At 38.4% G+C, this 22,305-nt stretch overlaps 1 protein-coding gene across 5 annotated transcripts in view; it reads right to left on the bottom strand.

Moving 5' to 3' along the window:
• Positions 1–22,305, bottom strand: part of LUZP2 (leucine zipper protein 2) — a 204,438-nt gene that overhangs the window by 54,511 nt on the left and 127,622 nt on the right. For all 5 annotated transcript variants that reach the window (XM_017726390.1, XM_017726389.1, XM_017726385.1 and 2 more), the window contains 2 exons: positions 13,216–13,278; positions 8,859–8,921 (listed from right to left, as the gene is read on the bottom strand). In XM_017726390.1, the coding sequence (XP_017581879.1) occupies positions 8,859–8,921; positions 13,216–13,278 (126 nt within the window). The remainder of the gene's footprint in view (positions 1–8,858; positions 8,922–13,215; positions 13,279–22,305) is intronic.

Genomic DNA, 22,305 nt, shown 5'->3' with positions numbered 1-22,305 from the left:
TCACACTGGAGAGAAGGGCCGTGATGTCATTGCCCATTGGAAATTGGCTTTCTCAGTCCTGGGCATGCCAGCTTCTGTGAAAACTGATAATGGTCCTGCCTACGCCTTGGAGAAGACGCGGCAGTTCTTACACCTATGGGGTGTAGACCATACCTTTGGTATCCCACATTCTCCTACTGGCCAAGCCATTGTCGAACGCGCTCATGGTACCTTGAAGCGTGTTTTGGACGAACAGAAAAGGGGAATGCTTGGAGAAACCCCACAGAGCTGACTCGCAAAACCTTTGTATACAATTAATGACCTTACAGTACCACAAAATTCAAATAATCCTGTTATTCTGAATCATTTTCTCTCATTGCAGTCTGCAGGTGAGACACAACTGCCCCGGGCAAAAGTCTGGGTACGGAATTTACTCACTAACCAGTGGGAAGGCCCTCATGAGCTTATCGTTTGGGGTCGTGGGTATGCTTGCGTTTCCACAGATACTGGGGTACGGTGGCTGCCTTCAAAATGCCTTCGCCCTGACCTACGGCACCAGAGGCAGAACAGGTAACCTCCAAATGATGACGAGAATGCCAACCATCCAAATGGTGACCAGAATGTAGATCATCAGCCTAATGACTCTTGTGATGATGACCAAGATGTCAGCCATCAGGCAGATGGTCCTTCTACAAGCAGAGACTGGGATGGTCCTTCCACAAGCAGAGACTGAACTTTAAATTTCTTGTTATGGAGTCAGATAGTTAAAGCCTTAAGGACATTTTTAGAATTAATAACTGATGTAGATTTCTATTTAGGATTAATAGTAGAGTTGTTATCTTATAAAACAAAAAGGGGGAATTGTAGGTACAAAAATGCTGTTAGTGAGGATCTTCTTGTTATTTTTCTAAGTCCGTGAGAGACTTTTCTCTCTCACAGAAGAGGTAGCAGGGAATGTAAACAACCAAGCCACCTGCAACCTTGGAAAGTCTTGTTTATGGTATGCAGACCTTTGTTTATGGTACAGTAGAAAAATATTTTGACAATGGATGTTTTAGGAGTTTAGCCAATCACCCCACGGGGTGGCTGATCCTTTGTCCAATTAGACTATGAAGAAAAAAGTCTATAAAAGAGTTTATAAAATAATTAAATCAATCAATCTTGCTGCACAATTCCTGCCTGCTGGATCTTCTCTCCTCCTCCTCCCTATGACTGTGGGACACGGTGATACACCCTAGGGCCAAGGTCTGCGGTAATACCTGAGAGAAACAGCCATGTGAGAAATGATATATTATGGCCTGGACAATGTGCAATTCCCCACAGATCCAGATGAAGTCCTATGTGTACAACCCATGAGGTAGAAATTTGTAAAGTGTGCACCATCAGTGCAAGATAGCCCATTGTCAACAATAATTTGGAAAGATGATGTGTCACCAGCAGTGGATGAAGCAATTTGTCAAATCCAGGAATATGAAGACAGTATTTGTTTTCCCTCATCTTGGCTTTGGAGAATCCTGGGAGTTCCAGTAATTCAGGAAGTTTATGTGAGCAGGCATCCTTTTGCTCGAGAAATAGGATATAGAAGGTACATTCCACAGAGTACTCTAGAGTTTTACCTGTTGGACCACAGAGAGGCCATGAGGAAGTGGGATGGAAAAAAAAGGAAGTGGGATGAAAAAAATGTGCAGGCCACAGTTTGCTTTCACCTGGAGTGGCATCCAGTACACCTAGAATCAAGTGCCCAAGGGATAGAAACACAACCCTACCATCTGCCATGGCACTCTATCATCTGATCCAGATTGCACTGGAACAGGGTGAAGCTCTGGAACACCTGCAGTGCACTGATGCTGTCATCATATGGGGCAATACAGCTGAAGTTTTTGAGAATGGGAAGAAAATAGTCCAAATTCTGTGAAAGCAAGTTTTGCTATATAAAAAAGGTAAAGAGACCTGCAAAGGCAATGGCAAGATAGACATCATCAGATCTCAATGGATGTGAATAATGAGATAACATCCATGCCTCCACCAAGTAACAAGAAAGAAACATAAGGTTTTTTAGGTGGTGTAGGATTTTGGAGAACGCACATTCCAAATTAGTCTGACTGGAAGCCCTCCAAGCCCTTCACTCTGTGAAGTGACACAGAAGAAGAATGATTTCAAATGGGGCCCTGAGCAATGGCAAGCTTTTGAACAAAACAAGCAGTAGCCCTTGGGCCAGTCTGAACAGAGCAAGATGTAAAAAAACGTGCTCTATAATGCAACTGGAGAGAATGGTCCTACCTGGAGCCTCTGGCAGAAAACACCAGGGAAGACTCAAGGTTAACTCCTAGATTTTTGGAGTTGGGGATACAAAGGATGTGAAACTCGCTGTACTCCAACTGAAAAGGAGATACTGGCAGCTTATGAAGGGTTTTGAGCTGTTTGCAGAAGTGATTAGTACTGAAACAGCTGCTTTTGGCAACCTGGTTATCTGTGTTGGGTTGGATGTTCAAAACAAGGGTCTCCTCTACACATCATGCTGTACATGGGTTGCACTAATCACACAAAAAGCTCATATAGGATACCCCAGTTTTCCAGAAATCTTAGAAATTATCACGGGCTGGCCAGAGGGCAAAGATTTTAGAATGTCATCAGAGAAGAAGGTAATGTGCTGAAGAGGCCCCACTATGTAATAAATTACCAGAAAGTGGGAAGCAATATACCTTGGTTATACTGCTGGATCCTGCCATCTTGGGGAAAAGCATCAGAGATGGAAAGCAGCTACATGGAATTCCTTACAAGAAGTCAGAAACTGCTCAAGGAGAAGGTGAAACGAGTCAGTTTGCAGAGATGAGAGCTATCCAACTATCTTTAGACAGGCTTAAGGAAAAAATGGCCAACTCTTCTGCAACAGAAGCAGAATAACTGTCAATGAAGAGGTAAGCCCATCTGGGCTGCCACATTGTGGCAAGACTGATGTCCGGCTGAAGAATCTGGTTGTGAGGGTACATCCTCATGGCAGAGTATGTCATGCTCCACCAAAACCCTGAAGGCAAATGCCATTTGCTCACAATGGTGAAAGCAACCACTGCATGACTAGAAACATCTTGTGCCCCATGCCACCACCCAGATGATGGGTAATGCAGGAGGATGAGGAAGTCCAGTGTGTGCCTCAAGAGAATTTGATTTAGGGTGAGAATAGCCAATAAATTAAACTGTACAATGTTAATAACTTATGTTAATAACGATGTAATACTGTGTATTTTCACTTCTATAGTTGCTACATGTGCATCACCACACTGAGCACCAAAGTAATTTTAATGTTTACACAAGTTCTCTGCCAAAGCAGGTCTTTGGTGGTTTTCTGTTTGTTTGGTTTTTTTTTTTCCCTTTGTTTTTCTTTAATTATTTAATCTCTTTCTCTGTATGTAATGTAGAATCTCATTGTCTTCATTAGAGAAATAAGTAATTTAAAATTCTGGGAAATCAGCTAACTGTGGCATGTAATTAACTTTGCTAATAGGGAGGGAAACAAACATGGCATCGGTTTTACTTCAGAGGGAGGAATGGTATAGATACTTACCAAATACAGTCAATACAATGCAAAAATAATTTCACATAGTTTTGTACTTGACTCCACCATAGCAAATGATTTAAATGATTTTCACGTCACATAATGACTTAATTTGTGTAGAACTAGGTGTTTCAAAGAATTTGGAAAATGGCTTTGTCTTTAATAGTGACATGGTCCTTAGTCCTTTAGAGGTATTGAGCATTCTTAGTACTTGAAACATTATTGAGAAGTATAATAGAGTACTGAAGGTAAATTACAATCCTGTTCTTACTTTGTGAAGCTGCACTTCAAAGAAACGTGTGAGTTCAAGAGTATCATCATAGAAACAAGCTAAACCACTGTATGGAGCAGCAGAGGTTGTCAAGCGCTGGGAGCAAGGTTCTCCACTGCCCTCCCTCCTTCCTCCCTTTTCCATCCATTGTTCCTCTCTCCCAGTCATGCCCACTACAATCCCTGCCTGCCTTCGCCTTGCCATTTCTATCTGCGTACCTCTGCTGCTCCTGATGCCACTGACTCCAGTCATGCACTGGACTTCCCAGACATCCTCTAGTTTAATGCTATTGACTGGGTACCTGGTGGCTCTGAACATGTAGAGAAGCCTTAAGACTCCCTAGGGCCAAGAGCAGATTGTTATTCAGTAAACACCCACTCTGACAGCAAGGTGAACCCAACTGGATCAAATATGGTTTGCTCTTCAGAGGAAGGTGCAAAATGATAAATCACGTTACTCATGGTAAAACCATCTACAGAATACATATTAGCAGTTACTTTATTTGTTGTAAGGTAATAAGTGTTGAGATACTAAGTTGTATTATTTGTTGTAATAGCCAATCCTATTTGCTTGCTTTTATGAAGTTAAATTCTACCATGGAACAAAGATTAAGTACATTGGTAGGCCAGGTGCTGTTAGTTGTTACTCACATTTGAACTTCTTCTTGTTTTTCTAGGACTGTCTATCAATATATTTTGTCTTAGAATTTAAACAACCAAAGGGAAAAGAGATGAAGTGGTAGATCAAATATGTCTGAAACTCTGAAGCAAAAGTCTTAGAAAAAAGCAAACAAAGATATGCTGAAACCATAGCACTGAAGCATGGTCACCTTTCAAACTTACAAGAGAAATTTCAATAATACAAGATACTTATATAAACTGACATTGAAAGTCATTGCTAGATTTATTTTTCTTCATCTCTTATTACTATCATTTATACACGATTGCATTTAATGAAAAAAACCCAAACTCTTTTAAATTCTTTTCTAATTCAGTAAAACATGAGACTTCTTCCACGACAATATAGCTCAATAATGGGAAGACAGTTAATGAAGGAGGAGTAATTTAAAAAAGAAGTGGTCTGTAATGCCTGAAATGAATGCAGACCTCAATCTAGCAAAGCACTTAAATTAGGAGTACTTGACTAAATCAGGGGTTTAGGATGATAATTTAAATTATTTGCAATTAAGAGTAGTGTCAATCAGAACTAGTAAGTACCTACTTACAAAGGCAGTGATAAAATTAAGAACATTCAGTGGCAATTTTTATTAATAATTTCTTGGTTTTCTCATTATAATACAAAGCACATTTCAACTCTTTACAATTCTTTAAGGATGACATGCTGCATGCTTTAAGGGACTGAAATCTGACAGCAACAGGAGCTCAAATTATGATCTCAGCAGAGATACTGACAACCTCTATAGCCTTGGGTGCATGACTTAATTTTTGTGATGCTCATTACTTTTATGTCCCACGGCTTTATATCACATAAGGAGAGTTAAAAATAAAAACATACACACATATATGCTCTCTAATTAATCAGCTAGATTATAAAACACTGTTAAAACATAAGAAGTGTAAGTAAGATATGATAAAGAAGATATGATCTACCAATTCACTGGAATGTTAAGGAGAAAGCTGCTTTTTTCCACCTTTTCTCTTCCTCTCCCACTTAATCCCCAGATTAGTTCAGAATAGAGCCATTGACAGTAATAGGTACCAGAATTTAAGAAATAGTTTCTTGATGTCAATTATGCAAAATAAAAATAAAACAATCCCTCCCTACCTATTTCACATATATCTGCAGAATTCCTTCAGAGAAAGCCTTAGTTTGATGGACATGAACAGCAACTTTCCTTCATGCCCTTTAGAAATCTCATAGCCTGCAGCTTACATCCTTCTGGTGAAGTGCTCCAAGAAGCTCGCAATGTTCAGAGCTATATGGAGAGCAGACTTCCCAAAAGTCCTCAGTAAGCTGCACAGAAAAAAGAAGTTTAATGGGGTGGGAAGGGAGTGGAAGGAGAAAAGGTAGAAGTCCAGTAACATGAAAGTAGACAACAGCCAGGATTTTATCGCAAACATGCATGCTGTACTGGCAGAAGACCATCTATCCATTTCATTTATCAGAAAGACTAAGAGCTTCATAAAATAGCCTCAACAGCAATGCTAGCATTAAATCTGTTATGTTTCCAGTATCAAATTAGAAATGAGATATCACCTGTTCTTGCCCAAACCTAGCAGCCTCTCTCTGATCAAGCAGTGTCCTGGGGTGTCCTGTGGGGTGTAACCAAAGTATGTATTCTACCACCATTCACATTACCTTCTGATGAGCTGTTTAGGTAGGTGGAGCAGTGTTTCTCTATCTTTGCCATGACTCAACTCTGATAACTCCTTCTGGGGAAGCAGCAGCCACCCTGGGGGACCATCTCTGCTTAATGGGCCATCAAGGACTCCCCAGAATGACTCTTAGAATTACATCAGCCCATTGTGAAATTCCCTGCCCTGAGGGAGGTACTGGACATTCCTTCCTCTATATAACCTGGGGTTTGGGACAGGACACCACCAACCACTGGATTCCCAGAGGACAAGAGCTCTCCACCACCACCACTGGACCTCCAGAGAGAGACCAGACCTTTCCATAGGATCACTACTTTGACAAGACCACATCCATCACTCCAATTGGACTGCAACCACCATTTAATTGGACTGCTACCACCACCCTGACCAACAGGTCCTGTTCTGACTTTGTCAGCTTAAGCCAGTGTTTCTGTATTATTGCCTTCATAGTAATTTTCCTATAAATTACAGCAACAACTTGAAATGTTTTGCAAGGTATTTGTGCGGGGTTAATTCTTTCCACTGGTTTACCTTACAGCCAGCACAAGCAGATACTTAAAAAGCTTTCCAGCCTATACCAAATGGCTTCTACTCTGCTTAGTGTGTCTGTCTTCAGACATGAAACACACACAAGCAAGCACACTGAACCTAACCTCCTCCCATCTCACATGATTTAGAAGGATAGCATATGGTTGCTGCTCCCTCTGCTTCATAAATCAAATTTTCTTGGTCAGGAAAAAGACTGATGAATAAACCTGCAAAAATATTTCTGGTTACATATAAAGGACATATCAAATTAGCAAAGCAGGCAGTCAATTTCATACGGAATTGCACACGGTCAAGAGATGTTTTAAGTGTTTACACATCTGGTTCTCAGTATGTGGAACTTTGGAATCCACAATTCATTAACATTCTCCATCTAAAGTTCTCAGAGCGTTTTTAATTACATTAGATCATAGTTTCCATAGAAGGCAAGTAACTATCCTTATTTTGCAATAAGAGCACTCAGAGGAGAACCCACACTACCTAACTTGGGACCTACATCTCAGCTGGTGGCTCTAGTATTCATTCATAATCAAGAACTATATCTACTCAATGTAAATCAAGGACTCTAAAGCATAATTAATGTGGTTAAATGTAGACATAGTCTTCAGAAGATAAGTCTCCAAGGATTTGAAGTGGAGACTATGGTGGAGAAAGGCATATCCAGTCAGATGAGACCACGTCTATTCCTATTCACACTAGACACATTTTCTCCATTAGTACAGTTCTTTACATGTGTATCTTAACTACTACATTGTTATAGTTTACTGAACTAGGATTAGGAGAAGGTGGATTTCATTGCATGCATGCCAGTGACTTGCTGGACAGCCTTTCACTTGTGTATGTTCCCATTTTCTTTTTCATCTTCTGTAAGCTTTTTCCAGGTGGGTAGTACTTAGCAAGACTTCCCTTGCTAAGCATTAGTATACACCCGAGCATAACTCATATCCATTTTTGGGATCACTGTGTATTAGCATAATGAAAACAACAAGTAGATACTAGTGCTGAACAATCCTACTGCTTCAGCCAAAGAAAACAAGCTTTCACACCTAGGCAAGATTAGAATTTTGCATCTTTGCCTCTGCTCAAGCTCTCCATTATACTGAATTTGACGAAAGATGTGTTATTTTTGTTAATGCTAGATGGAGTTAAAATTTAAATGCCTAGATCTATAATATCCTTTTTTTTCTTTTTTTTTTTTTGTCTCTAAAGCTGTTTCCCTGGTTTTAGTCTAATGAAGACCAGAAATAAATGTTCCTGAAAAAACCTGGAATCAACCTATGCATTAAAAAAAAACCCCAAAACCCACAGAAATCACACTGTGTCTTTTAAATGGCCTATATTTTTCTATATTTACAGCACTGTATATAAAATAGAGAGACAGTAGAGAGAGTTAAACACTTCCAGAAGACAATCTGGAATGCATATTGACATGCATGACTTTGTAAGTAATTCTAGGTATAGTCACTTTGAAGATGACTACCTAATCTTCATCCTTTATGCTGGGAATAAATAAAAGGACTACTCCATAACAGTCTTCAGTCAGGTGACCTGAATCTCTCTCCTCCTCCTTTAACAGGGATTAACTTCTCTCTTTGTTAACTGGGACTTGATGCCCTTCAGCAATCTCTTTATGTTCTGTCCTCCCCTCCTTTATTTTAAAAATTTTTATTATTTTTTAAAATGTGCTAGCTAGAACAGATTTGGATTGTTCAAGCAACAGACATTTCTTTTTCTTAAATCTTCAGACCTAAGGAACATTACATTGCTCAAGCTTCTCATAAATACAAAGATTTGCTTTAAATGTTAACAATACTTGACTTTGCCATGGAGGACTGCTCATTAAAGGAAAAACAAGAAGCATCTGTACAATATTATATCATTCAGTTAGAAAGATAAAAAACATGTTACAGAATGTATGGATTAGGGCAACGGGTTTTATTCATGAGCAGTAACCTAGAATTTTGCTTTTTGTGAGCACATAAATATAGATATAAGTATATTATATTTCTGAAAATGCATTATGGTAATAAGTCTGTCTTGGTGTTTTGTGCGCTTTTCAGAACAAAATTATTCCTTAGAACTGCAATAATAAAGGCAGCTATCATATTCCTACTTTACTCCAATATTATATTAACTCTAATACTTCATTTAACTATAATGAAACAAAACTTACCTTAAAAACCAAATCTTTTTTCCCATAACGTAGCTCTTTCAGCTGGGCTTGGATCTTTTTTGACTGAAAGTGAGGATAAGAAAATCAGGTTTTGGTTTTTTAAAATTTTAAATAGTAAAAAAGAGTAAGTGAATTCTGAGAACAGCAGAATCTAGACCAGATTTAAAATGTAGAACATCCCCCTCCAAATAATTGTCAATTTCTTTTCAAGGTTCACAAGTCAAACCAGCCAAAAATACTGAGGAAAATGTAAAATGGCACTCACACTCATTAAAGCACGTACATGAGTTAGTACTATAAAGAATTCCTGTCGGGCTTACACATTTTAGACATGAGTTGTTATTAATACTTTCCATGAAGCATAACTGAAAGCATCATCTTCAAAGTAAAAATCTTATTCTTAAAAGTAAAAAAGCTCCATAGGCTTGCACGGGTTATTCTTTGTAAAGATCAGGGTGTTCCAGATGATATCCAAAGGATGATTCATAAAGCCAGAGATTCTTATAGTTTGAAATGCACTCACAATCTGCTGTCTTGACTGTTACTTAAATTATGTTTAGTTTTCTGAAGTTCTCTGACTGCCAAGGCTTGTCACACTATAATAAATTTAAATTATCCTTAGGCTTCATCCTTAGATGCAAATATTAAAAGAGACATAATCAGAGAAAAGATCTTCAAGTTAATTACCAAAGGTTCAAATACTATGCAGCAAGGTGTGGTGGTTTGACCCTGTTTGGATGCCAGGTGCCCACCAAAGCCACTCTATCACTTCCCTCCTCAACTGGGTGGGGGACAGAAAATTTAACAAAAGGTTCATGAGTTAAGGACAGAGAGAGGTTACTCACCAATTACTGTCATGGGCAAAAGAGACTTGACTTGGGGAAATTAACTGAATTTATTACCAATCAAAACCAGAGCAGGATGGTGGGGTTTTAGTTCTCCTTCTGTTTTCTTTTCCTCTTAAAGAATCTTCCCCATACATGTTGCCAGGGGGACAAATTACTGGGTGCTTAAGAAGAACCAAAGACCAGGCCACAGGGGGAGGGGTCCATCTGGCTACTCTCTTTTACCTGGGTTTGTGGGCTGTTAGTTCTCGGCATTTGGATGGAGAGAAAGGCTGGAAGGAATTCGTCAGCACTGCAGACTTCTGCTTTTTTGGCTGCCTTCCTTCTACCGGAGAAACCCTGGGATTCCCAAGCCTGCCTTTCCCTGCCCTGCTGGGAGCCGGGCTCCGACTGCCCTGCCCCCACTGTTGCTTCGAGCCTTTGCTACTCTGTAGCCCTGCACCTCCTGCCTGCTGAGACCTCCAGGGGTTCCCACTGCAGCTCTGGAGTTCGATACATCTTGTCTGCCACCCAGGATTTGTGCTTGTCCCTGCTGTTCCAAGTCTGCTGCTCCTGAGTGTCCGGCCCCGTGCAGCCGTGGGGGAACCATCGCACCTGCCCTACTCACTGGGAGCCGCCAGCGCCCCTGCCGGCTGCGAGCGGAACTGCACCCGAGGGGAAAGGGCCTGACAGCCGAGAAGGATGTTACTGGGTTTGTGATTCTGTTTGCTGTTACTGACATAGTTATTGTTGTTTGTTTGACTTGTTTTACACATATAGATATAGAATAGTAAGGAACTGTTATTCCTATTCCTCATATCTTTGCCTGAAAGCCCCTTAATTTCAAAATTATAATAATTTGGAGGGAAGGGGGTTGCATTTTTTTTTCATTTCAAGGGAGACTCCTGCCTTCCTTGGCAGACACCTATCTTTCAAACCAAGACACAGGATAATAAGAAGTAAAACAAATCTTAAAAACAGCTTCCCCCCTCTACTTCCCAGGTTCTTCCTCCTCCTCGTTCAGCAGCACAGGGAGACGGGGAATGAGGGTTATGTCCAGTTAATAACATTTCTGTTGCTACTTCCTCCTCAGGGAGAGCATTTCCCCTGCTCCATCATGGGGAAATGTATTTCCACAGGAAACAGTCCTCTACAAACTTGTTCAATGTGAGTCCTTCCCATGGGCTACAGTTCTTTACAAATTGTTCCAGCATGATCCCTTTTCGTGGGGTGCAGTCCTTCAGGAACAGGTTACTCCAGAATGGGTCCTCCATGGGGTTCACAAGTCCAACCAGGAAACCTGCTCCAGCATGGGCTCCTCTCTCCATGGATCCACAGCTCCATGCTCCAGAATTAGTTTCCCACAGGGTCACAACTTTCTTTTGGGCATTCACCTGCTCTGACATGGAGCTCCTTCACCAGCTGCAGGTGGATCTCTGCACTCCTGTTGATCTTTCCATAGGCTGCAGGGGCACAGCTGCTTCACCATGGCCTTTCCCACACAGACTGCAGGGGAATCTCAGCTCTAGGGCCTGGAAGAGCTCCTTTCCCTCCTTCTGCACTGACCTTGGTATCTGCAGAGATTACTTTTTCACATATTCTCACTCCTCTCTTCTCTGTCAATAATTATTACCAGGCAATAATTTTTTTCTTTCTTAAATATACTATCACCATCTCTGATTGTCTCAGCCTAGGCCAGTGGTAGGTTCATAGTGGAGCCAGCTGACATTGACAGTATTAGATACAGGGGAAGCTTCTGGCAGCTTACCAGATAAGCCATCCCAATAGTCCTCCCCACTACCAAAACCTTGCCTTGAAAACCCAATACACTAGGAAAAACAAACTTGAAAAAGAGGGGAAAACAGAAAACTATTTGCACACACTGCTGATTTTTCAAGCAGTAAACAAGGGAAGAAAATAGATCTGTATTCCTACACTGTGACATGTTTGAAAGCAACAATGGGGATAAAGGAAGATAACAGATTTTGAAAAACTTAAAAAAAATACTCCTAACCCTATTATTTCCTACCTTTGAGAATTTATCAGAAACTTAACCTCCTAAGTACTGACTTCTAAGTTAAAAGGTAGAGACTCTAATGAAGAAAATGCATTCAACCATAATTATGAAAATTTTAGTGCAGAAGAAATTTTTTATGCTCTGGTTTTGTTCTGGCAAGGTGAAATGACCTTAACAGAAATTATATATGTAAAAAGCCCAGACTAAAGTAATGCGCATAAATCAGATTAATATATAATACTTTTTTAAAATGGAAAGTTAAATAAAGAAAGTGCTCACATGAATGCAGGTACCTCTACACTGATGAATTTTCCAAAAACAGGGCTTTTGTATCATTGACTATCTATCTTGCTCTTCAGTAGAGGGGAGATTTTTGTCCCTCAGTTTCATAAAGTGACACAGATCTGTGCCGTAAATCAAATCTCTCCTGATGGGAGAGAGTTTTTAAAGTCTTTGCCAGGAATTAGTTCAAGAGACAAACGGAGACTTTCAGCTTTCACTGCTGCTGCTAGATAGTTGTTTATTAAGTCTTATCAGAGAAACAGAGTCACTAGCATGACCCAGACACAGCACAGAGCAGAGAATGCAGGAGAAAAGCCCAATTATCAAGATTTACACAGCCTTTTAAAGATAATTTAACCAATGGTTACTAAAAACGTATATTATTTTCACTTTCCTACCAATTACTCAGTAACACAGCCAGGAACTGTGGAATTTTTTGTCCAATCATCCCAAATTACTTTTACTGCAGAATATGGAGTAGTAGAAGAAGAAGAAGAAGGTTTAGAGAACAACAACAATCCTCCATTTTGATGTTTTTTGCTCTTATCTATTTACTACAAAGAGAAGCCCAAAACCTCTTAATTTTTCACCCTGTGGACAATCTTACATAGTAGTCTATCACCTAATTCACATCATTGTATTTTCTAGTTCTTTTCTGATAGTAGGCAGTTTTTTCCAAGGTTGGAGGTCAAAACAGTGTTGTTCAGGGTGGTAAAAACCCTTCAAAGCAGGCAGAGAAATATTCTCGGCACTCTGGGTTCCTACAATAAAGTGACCCTTTTTCCCTTGAAACAATGAAACATTCTGGGAATCAATAATAATAGATCTTTCCTGTCTCTATGTTAATTTCAAAACAGGCATTTGGCAATTCCTGTGTTAGTGCAGACATGGAGATCATGGAAATGAAATAAGTTTTACATATGTTATAGATGTATGTATCTACAGAGTTATATCATAAGCATGCACAGATGATTTTATTTGTCTAAAACTTGAGTTTGCAACTCTCTTTCTAATACATTTGAGCTGCTTCTTGTGAAGTCACAGAAATGAGTTGGGATGAGAGCACTTTAGGAACACTCACCACATAAGCATAATATATATTCTGTATTCTGGTATATATATATACATATATACTTGTGTATATATATAATACACCAAAACCTCAGTACAAAAGACTTTGATGCAAACTTCTTCTGGGTACATTAGATTTAGAATAGAAAGGAACTTTCCTTACCTCTTCTGCGTGAATACCACAAAGCTTGTTTCCTGACAAGAGCTTGTTTTTGAGGCTTTTGTTCTGAGAGTGGGACAAAAAACCAAAAAGAGTTTATTAGTAAGTGTTACTAAAATATTAAGGGATCCTTTAACTATTTGATCATACTGGCTTTATTTTATACACCAATAACATCTTCAAGTCACCAACAAAGACACAAATAAGACAAAAGAGATTCATCAAGGCACAGTATCCTCTTACAGAATTCTAAAAGGCATTTGCATTAAAATTTACTTCAACAGGAACAGGACTGCCCATAGAAACTTTTCCAAAACACTCTGGCAACTGAAAGCAATTTAGATTTAATACGCTGAGGTACAAAAGGGGAGAAAAAACCCTCTAATCCTTGCTAGGTGTCAACTTGATAGCTCAATATAATTTTCTGTAAATCATTATAACAACTGAGTAATAGGGCCAAGGTGTCATCACTCAACCTTGATGATCAAAATCAAGGGGTGTTTTTGCTAAATTTCATAATTTAAAACTGCAAGTAATCAAAACCACTAGAAGGTTAGTTACCTGATACAGCATTTTGCCAACTCAATATGATTTTTCATGTAGGAGTTTTAAATGTATTTCTTCTCATTTTCAGGGAAAATAACAAACCTTGACAAAATGAATTTTCCATAGTAATTATTTTTCTACTCCTCACTCATACTATCCCATAATTGACAGTCAAGGGTAAAGATTTCTCTGCAGTGTGAACATCTTCCAAAACTTGTCAAAAACATAAATATTCAATAAGCAGATCTACAAGTGCCCAACATAACACGCTTAACACTAAAAAGAAATTAAAAGAATATGAAAACCAACTGCTCCTGTGTTAATGAACTGTAAATATACAAACAGAAGCAGAACCCACCACATTTCAGGAATGTATGTATGTTTATTACTGAATAGCAAATAGCTTTCCTGTACATTGTGCACAAGAACAAGCTGTCATTAAAGCAAAAAACGTAATTCCATCCAGTTCAAATTTAGATCCAGATCCCACTGAAATACTGGAAGCTTTAATTCCAGAATTAGAAGCTTTGAGTTTTTCTTGAAAAAAACCCTTTTTTATTAAAGCAAATGCAAAGAAATTAAATTTCATTTGAAACCTCATTTTCATGATTTCAAAATAAGGAGATCTGACATAATTTCACGTTTCACTGTTGCTGGCTACCATGCAACAGTACACACTACTGCAGAAACAGTAAATCTTTCCCAGCTGTTTGACATGGATGCCCATAGTTCTCTGATACAACAGAAAGGAACTAGGATGTTACTTTCAATGAGACAACCCAACAATCCAGATTCTATCTTGCAAAACATGATTTGCAAAGAGCTGGGTGTTGCTCTAGTAAGTCTCACAGTCAAGTACTTCTTTTGGATCTTTGTTTGAAAATTTATGTTGTAACTCATCAAAGAGCAATACCCTATTGTACTAACCACTATAGAAATACAGAAAAAGATAACTGGTCTGAAAAAAAGGAACTGTACAGCAGATACAAGATGAACAAAGGTAAATAAAATAGAAATCAAAGACATGAAGCACACCTGACATCTATTGCTCACTAGGGTACACCTAAAGAACTCTGTTGTACTTGTGATCACACAATGTGTTTTACACACATCTTAATGGTTTCACATAAAGATCAGCATCACTTTTTGGGATGATGGTGAAACAGATGTGCCGAAGGCACTGTTTCATTAGGGACTTGCTCTTAATTAACCCAGGATATCACGTCATCCCTTTGGTTTGACTAACTCATTACCCTCCAGTCCTTTACAGACTGGTGATGGTTGGTTCAGTAACACTCTGTCCATATTTCATAACCAAAATAAGAATGAATTGTAATCACTATGTTTTTATTAATCTTCCTTTTGCCCAGTATAAGCTACTGTAAGAAATAACGTCTACTAATACATTAGTCTTTCATATGTAATTACTACATGGGCTATTTTGAGAATACCATGCAGTAACTCAGAAAGTAAAAAACTGTGTGTCAACAGGACACGCAATATACTAGATGGTTGTCGCAATTTCCACATTTTGTGCTAAATGAACCTGGCAAAATAATAGAGTTACATATATATATATACAGAATTTTTCCAAAACCAAAACTTGATGAAAATACTTTAAGTTAGGAGATGGACTCAATTTTTGAGATTTAGCTAGGTTTAATGTGATTTACCAATTCTGTCTCATTATCCACTCTATTTGCAACAAGATCACCCAGCAGGGTTATCAAAATGCAAGCAGATCTGAACTTAATATTATGTTTTTAGAAATGACAGCAAGCATTAAAAGTTAATATTATTGAGAGTATCATAAGTAGGAGCTTGTCAGAAGTAGATGACAGTTTCTTGCCTACAATTTGTGTGATTTTATGTTACTTCACAAATCACGTCACTGTTGAAAATAGCTTTGCATACTGATTAATAGTGCTAATTTTTATAGAAGAATGTGAAGCATACCAGTAAAAACGTATGAAGTATAACAGAGCCTTTTTTTTTTTTTTTTTAAATTCTGAATTAAAATCTTCTTTCTTCTTCTGAAAGAAGTGTGATCAGGTACATATTCTAGAAGAATAAGTCCCTTTTGCTAGAAAGGGGCTATTCAAAGTCAGATTAATTATTCAATAAAATCTTAAGTTTACAAAGGCCTATTGATTCAGTACAGAAGTTCTGACTTCTAAGACTTAAAAGGATTAAAGATTATGCTCATTTTCCTACTAAGCATCCCTCAAAGAGAAACAACAAATAAACTAATTAGAATTTTACACAGTTTTTATTTCAAATACTTCATTTGTAATTAAGTACTTTAATGGAAAAGATCTTGGACATTTCAAGCTAAAAAATAAGGAATTAAGTATCTGTAAGTGTATCTTTAGTAATCAATTTTAAAATGATATAGAATAATTATTTTAATTAAGAATGGCCTTTTAGATTTAGAGGTAGAATATCAATGTATTAAAAATAAATAGGTATTCTAATGTATTTGAACATCTTAGAAAGCTTATAGCAAAAGCTGTAAGCTGGAGTATTTACATGCAATCATATCATTAAGCCAAGTTACTGTTGTACCTAACTCTTACTTTATCTCATTTGCATCATTTGCACCAGTAGTTCCAGTGCATCCCTAAATTCAGGTGCAGAAAATTCCTGTCAGTGTTTGCATCATGGGCAAGAATCCTGCTGTCTCTTCCCATGCAGTTTCTTCTTACTGTCCTGGTACGTACGCTTAGCAACACCACCTGAGTCCAGCGTCCATTCCTAGTTGTCCACTGTGAGAGATTGAAATGTTATGGCTAAAAGCTTAAACATTGTTATGAAGGACTTTTTGCCCTTTGTGGAGAAACTGTATAAAGAAGCTGCTACCACCAAAGCCCACCTCTTCCTGAATATGCCTCCTGACTGGAACTTTGTACTGTGAGTTAAGCCACCTAAGGGAACATGAGATGAAGGTGACACTGTTATCCAATTATCTCAGGTCTAGGTAGAAGAAAACAAGGCTGAGGGAGAAGAACGTATCCACAAGAAAGCGAGACCCAGCACCTGTCCTGAAAATCAGCTCTGGCTGGGTTCAGGGTAGGGGAGGTCATAGCCCACAGGCTCATTTGCTGAGGCCAGGTTTGCACACACTCTCCACACAACCAAAGGGGGAGGAGGAGGAGAGTTCTGGGTGTGTGGCATAACCTCTGGTCAGAGGCAGTGAACACCCATCCTCCCTTAAACAAACTGGCTCAGTTGTAAACCCCCTCACATCCCAGGAAGGACACATCCACGTGAGACATTCACATTAAAGTCAGCTGAGGAGGTGTCATAAACCATCAAACAACCCTGAAGTGCACCCCAGAGTCATTCCTGAGGCCTTGCACCAGGTGACCACACATGATGCAAAGTGATGCAACAGATCCAGAGTCTGTTGCATGAAACAGTGTCACACTTGCCCTCCCAGGGGAGGTACTTGGGCATTCCCACCTGGCCCAAACCATATATTAATCCACTGAACTCTGAGTTTTGTGGGACCCTCAACACCAAGAAGACCAGAAGATGAGGACCAATGGGACACTGTTGAGATCTACAGTGGTGATATTTTCTACTTATCTGTCTCTCTGTCCCTCTCTTTCTCCCCCTCCCTTTTTCTACTTCTTTCTATCTCTGTCTTTACCTCTTATTTACTGTTAAATAAAATCCATACTATTGACTTGGGCATATGGTCTCATTTGCACCTTAATTTGGCCAGAGGAATCTCTCTAACAATTTTAATAACTGGACTGTAATAGCTCGAAAAAGGCAGAACTCTTAATGACAACTTGTTAAATTTGTTAACATGTTCTTCACAGAGCTTCCATACTGAAAATAAAAAGCTTTCTGCCTCACTGCCAGGGCATTTTTTTTTCCTTTTCTCTTACACTGATGTAACATTCCTACATTTTGTTTGGGTTCTGATATTATTTTCAAAATGTGAGACCAGACTTAATGAAAGATGAATTCATTACATAATCATTGACTTTATTTTTTGCCTAAAGATCGATCTCCAATATAAAAGCACACAGAAGAAGCTGTAGTGTCATACTTGCTTTGTCAACATGCCTTTGGAATCTGAAGGGGAAAAAAAAAATCCTTGCTTGCTGGCTACAGGATGTTCCTTTCTCTTCCTAACTTTGGAAAATAAACCCTTCACTTCTGCATCTGTTTTCCTGAATCAAATGCCAAATAAACACAAAACATCTGAAGACCTTCACCCATGTTTTTAAAAAAGCAGCAATTCCTACAATAACAGATTAAGCACATCACCTCTCTAGAGAAGCGGGAGAGATGTGACCACGTTAGCATTCTTGGAAAACAAAAACCATGATGCCAATTAGAAAACTTGGACAAAGGCTTACAAAGAAAAGCACAAACTATACACTTGACAGCTCAATAGAAACACTTTTGCAGCTGTAGTTTTAGTTATTTCCTTTTCTGCAAATAAATTTTATGAAAATCATTAATTATATAGCTACATATTGTATTTTTTATAATTTCTCTATCTGATTTTAGCACATATAGTAAAAACCTCATGAGACAAGAGTCACAGTTTATAGGCATTGTTAACTGTGACAAACTAGCCTGGGTCCAGTTTAGAGGGGTTTATTAACATTGTACATCTGAAGTTAGGAGGATTAACACTTATCTGATGAATCATACATTCTACTAATAGAAGGCTAAACTTATACCACCAAAGTAAAAGTCACAAAATTTCAGATGTCATTTTTTGAAGTTAGTTTATCTTGATCCCTGGTCACACAATGAGTGCTTTAATACCCTTATGTTACGTTTTATAATTCGAAACACCCACATTATCTATTTGAATCAGCATCAGGATCTAAACCCAGAATGAACCAACTATATAACCTAGACATTGTAAGTACAAAGCAATTGAAAGCACAGGACACAAAGTATGTCCAAACAAAGACAATCACTCTCAGAAAATTATTCTTAGCAATTCAATTCAGACACTGCGTCCAAGCTCTGACGTAATTTCTTTTTGTTATATAGAAGATAAATTTGGCTCTTCTTTCCCATGATAAACAGTGCAAATCAAACCATGCTAATCTCCAGCTCATCATTGAAACATTTCTCTCTTATGCACATTACATTAACAAAAACCAAACAAACCCAAGAACACAAAAAACCCCTGGACTCTGGTTAGCACGAGTGTCAGGGTTGACTGCCAAGATGAACGGTTTTTCATTTCCTGGGAAGCCAAAGTTGTTCACTGTGCCCTTAGGAGAGAAATCAGAAGACAGCAACAGACTAAAATCACGTAACTGGATTTATCTGATATCACAGCGTATCCAGTTTGCTTTGGATATTAGTTTTGTATTTTACAATGATGAAAAATGTTTTATATCTCATGAAACAGTGTGACTGCTTTAATCCCAGCAGGGTTGGCTGAGCCCTTCATCTTTCTGAGACAGATAAATACTTAAGTTAATTAGTTAAGAGCTTTAAAACTGCTTTTCTACCTGTCATTATGGTCAGTGAAGACACTGTGACTTTTTGTAAAGGGTGTTTGCCTTGATATTCTTGAGCATGTTTAAGTCTCTTCTCCTCACAGTTTTTCAATGGCCAAGTGTGTCAAACAGCTGAAAGACTCTGCCCCATCAATGCATTTTAGTAGTGATGATCCATATATGGACTGCACACTTTTCAGATCTGTCTGAATCGAAACTCAGTAAGCACCACTGTCCTAGTTCTGAATTCCTGGGAAAAGCCCACTTTCACTATGGTCAGGCTTCAGCATCTCTGTGCTAATGCACTCTGTCCATACTGTTATTTAGGAGGCAAGTGCAACATCCAGAGGCTGACAGCTGAACTCGGTAACCCCAGCAAACACATCACATTGCCGCTGCTGTAAGCTTAGACATACTTGGACTGTTTCATGCATTTTGAGCTTTTTTCTATAACCTGTCCCCCAGCCTTACACTCTTGTGTTACAGGAGAAGGTACTTAAGAGCAAGCTTTCCAAAACAAGCAGTATATATTTCCCTTTTTTTGCCTATCTCTGCTAATACTTAAGGCTGTTTATTTTTTCCTGTATTTCATGTAGTCCAGCTGAGCTGAATAAGTTGGTAAGCAACACATAAAAATCTTCTATCTGAGCTTTTAGCAGGAGGTTTGTGTTGGTGGTGTTTGTGTTGATGTTCCAATCATTTCAATAGGACTTTGCTATGGGAAAGCAAATGCTATTTCTAATTCTTTCCATGTTGGATACTCTAAAACCAGCAGCATATTAGATTTGTATGCCATACAGGGTTACTTAGAGAAAAAACCTGGCAATTCTTTGATCTTTCCCTTTGGTAGCAGTGGCTAAGTGCCTTGGGGATGGTTTGCAGGATCAACAAAACAGAACATCTAGTTAAGTAGACGTTAACCTGAAGGTCTTTTCATTTGTTTGACATTTGTGAACAGAATGATGAGAAGAAGTTGGTACTGCTGAAAGCTGCAGGTTGAGCTTTAAAAAAAGTCACAGCGAAAGCGCTATTAAAGCAGGGTGACAGGAATGAATAGCGTGCTGTAAACAAACATGTAAATAAAAATAACTTAAATGTAAAACACACTTTGAAAAAAATGAGGTCCTCTATCACTAGTGGAGTAAAGGGTCATGGCTTTCTACAACGTCATTTTTTCTGATGTAACAGCAGCATGACACGAAACACTGCATTAAGCAGAATTGTCAACATCTGTCTTAAACCAGAAAGGACGTTATAAAAGTTATGAAATGACAGTTATGAAAGGAGAAGGGCAGGAGATGACTAAGGAATACATTTTTGTGGCTCTCTGTGGAGTCCTATCATTCAGGTTTGCTTTAATTTTAATAGGCTCTGTCTCCTGAATTCTCTCAGTAGCAGTACACTGAATATTTGTTGTTACAGAACTTTTTTGGAAAATATATTCAATTTTTAGAAGAAGTTTTGCAAGTGCAATCTACAGACATCTAAAATTTATATAAGCTGTATTGAAGAAGCTACTACAATATCTCTCAATCAGAAAAAAATATATTCCTGAGACAGTTTTACTGGATTGATTTGCATACTAAATGTATTTTCACCATGCTATGGTCATTCAATATACAGAGTGGTAAGTACCTACACAATATGTACTAGATAATACTTTCTTCTTACCTGCAGCCTGGTACGGTCTATCTACACTTAGAGAATATGAGGAGATTTCCAGAAGTATAATATTTCCATGTTAGGACATTCCAGTACTTTCTAAAATATTATTTTTAATTCACAAATGCTATGCAAGCACTATCACCAGTGCTACAAGGTTTGAAAGGCGAGAATTCTGTCAGCGTAGAGTTCGTATCAGAAGGCAATGTTTGGCTCCATCTTTGGAACAGATGAAGTAAAAATGAGTTCACATACTCTTATATCTTGATAAGAAAATCATGGTAGCAATTTACCACAGTAAGCATATGTGTAGCAAAATCATAAGCTAAATCCATGTATCTTCAAAACGTCAATAGTGGAAACTAAATATCATCCACTGTCCTACTGTATCAGGCGCAGGCAGCAACACAAATTCTATCAGTGTTTAAAGCTGGCAGGACATGAGATACCTTCAGCCTTGACGTGGCTCAGCTGCATTAGCAGGGAGACTCTGTCCTCTGTAAGGATCTCCGAGTAAATCAGTGAATAGTTCACTTAATGAAAACGTAGGCATGGGACAGTTTGGACGGGCAGTTAGGGGTATTCTTAATCTAGTGGCACAGAACTGCAATTTAATCACCATTAATCTTTAATGATTTCCTAAAAGACATTTAATAAGATGAAGTCAGGAGTAGGACCTAATTTAGAGGACTCAACTGACTTTTTTTGAGCCATTAACATTATGTCTTCATGAATCATTGACCTTTCCATGATACTGAACATCCATTTTATGCCAGAATCCCTTGTCTTGGGAAAAGGGTAAGAAAGAAGAATATTCTAATTTAAAATTAGCTATTTTTCCATGCTTTTGAAAAGTGTTTCCCCCTATGTAAGCTCAGCACAGTAATATCAAATAAGATACTTGGTATCAGGCTCCTAAGTGTTATGAAAAAATAAAAAGAAGGCTCTGAGTACAGCTTAAATTCTTTGGGTTTTGAGAGTAAAGAGCATGTATTTGCAAACTAAACTTTTTCAGAAAAAAACCCCTCAAACTAAACACACTAAATAATATTTCAGCAGAAAACTGAGGAAGTTAAAGACCAGCATAAAAGACAGCTGGAGACAACATTTCTTAGTACTTATAAAACAGCCTACTCTATCAAGAGGACATGGGACATCTATAAGAACATCTGGAACACAAGGTGATCTGTCTGATCATCTTCTAATCAGTTCCTAGTTCTGACGTGAATCTCACCTTTTCATTAATCCTGCCATGAATTTAGACTTGAGTGAATATTGCAGTTAAGGAAGGGTTTCAGTGAGATTGGGGTAATCCTTGAAAATGGTAACAATTTCATATTGAAAACCGAACATTTTCTTAGTAATTTTTAGATGTATTTTATGCAATGTGCTAATTCAAAGT

This window comes from Corvus brachyrhynchos, unplaced genomic scaffold (assembly GCF_000691975.1).
Source record: "Corvus brachyrhynchos isolate BGI_N302 unplaced genomic scaffold, ASM69197v1 scaffold281, whole genome shotgun sequence".
Taxonomy (NCBI): domain Eukaryota; kingdom Metazoa; phylum Chordata; class Aves; order Passeriformes; family Corvidae; genus Corvus; species Corvus brachyrhynchos.
The sequence above is the reverse complement of the archived record's forward strand: the minus strand, read 5'-3'. Positions and strand labels throughout refer to the sequence as shown.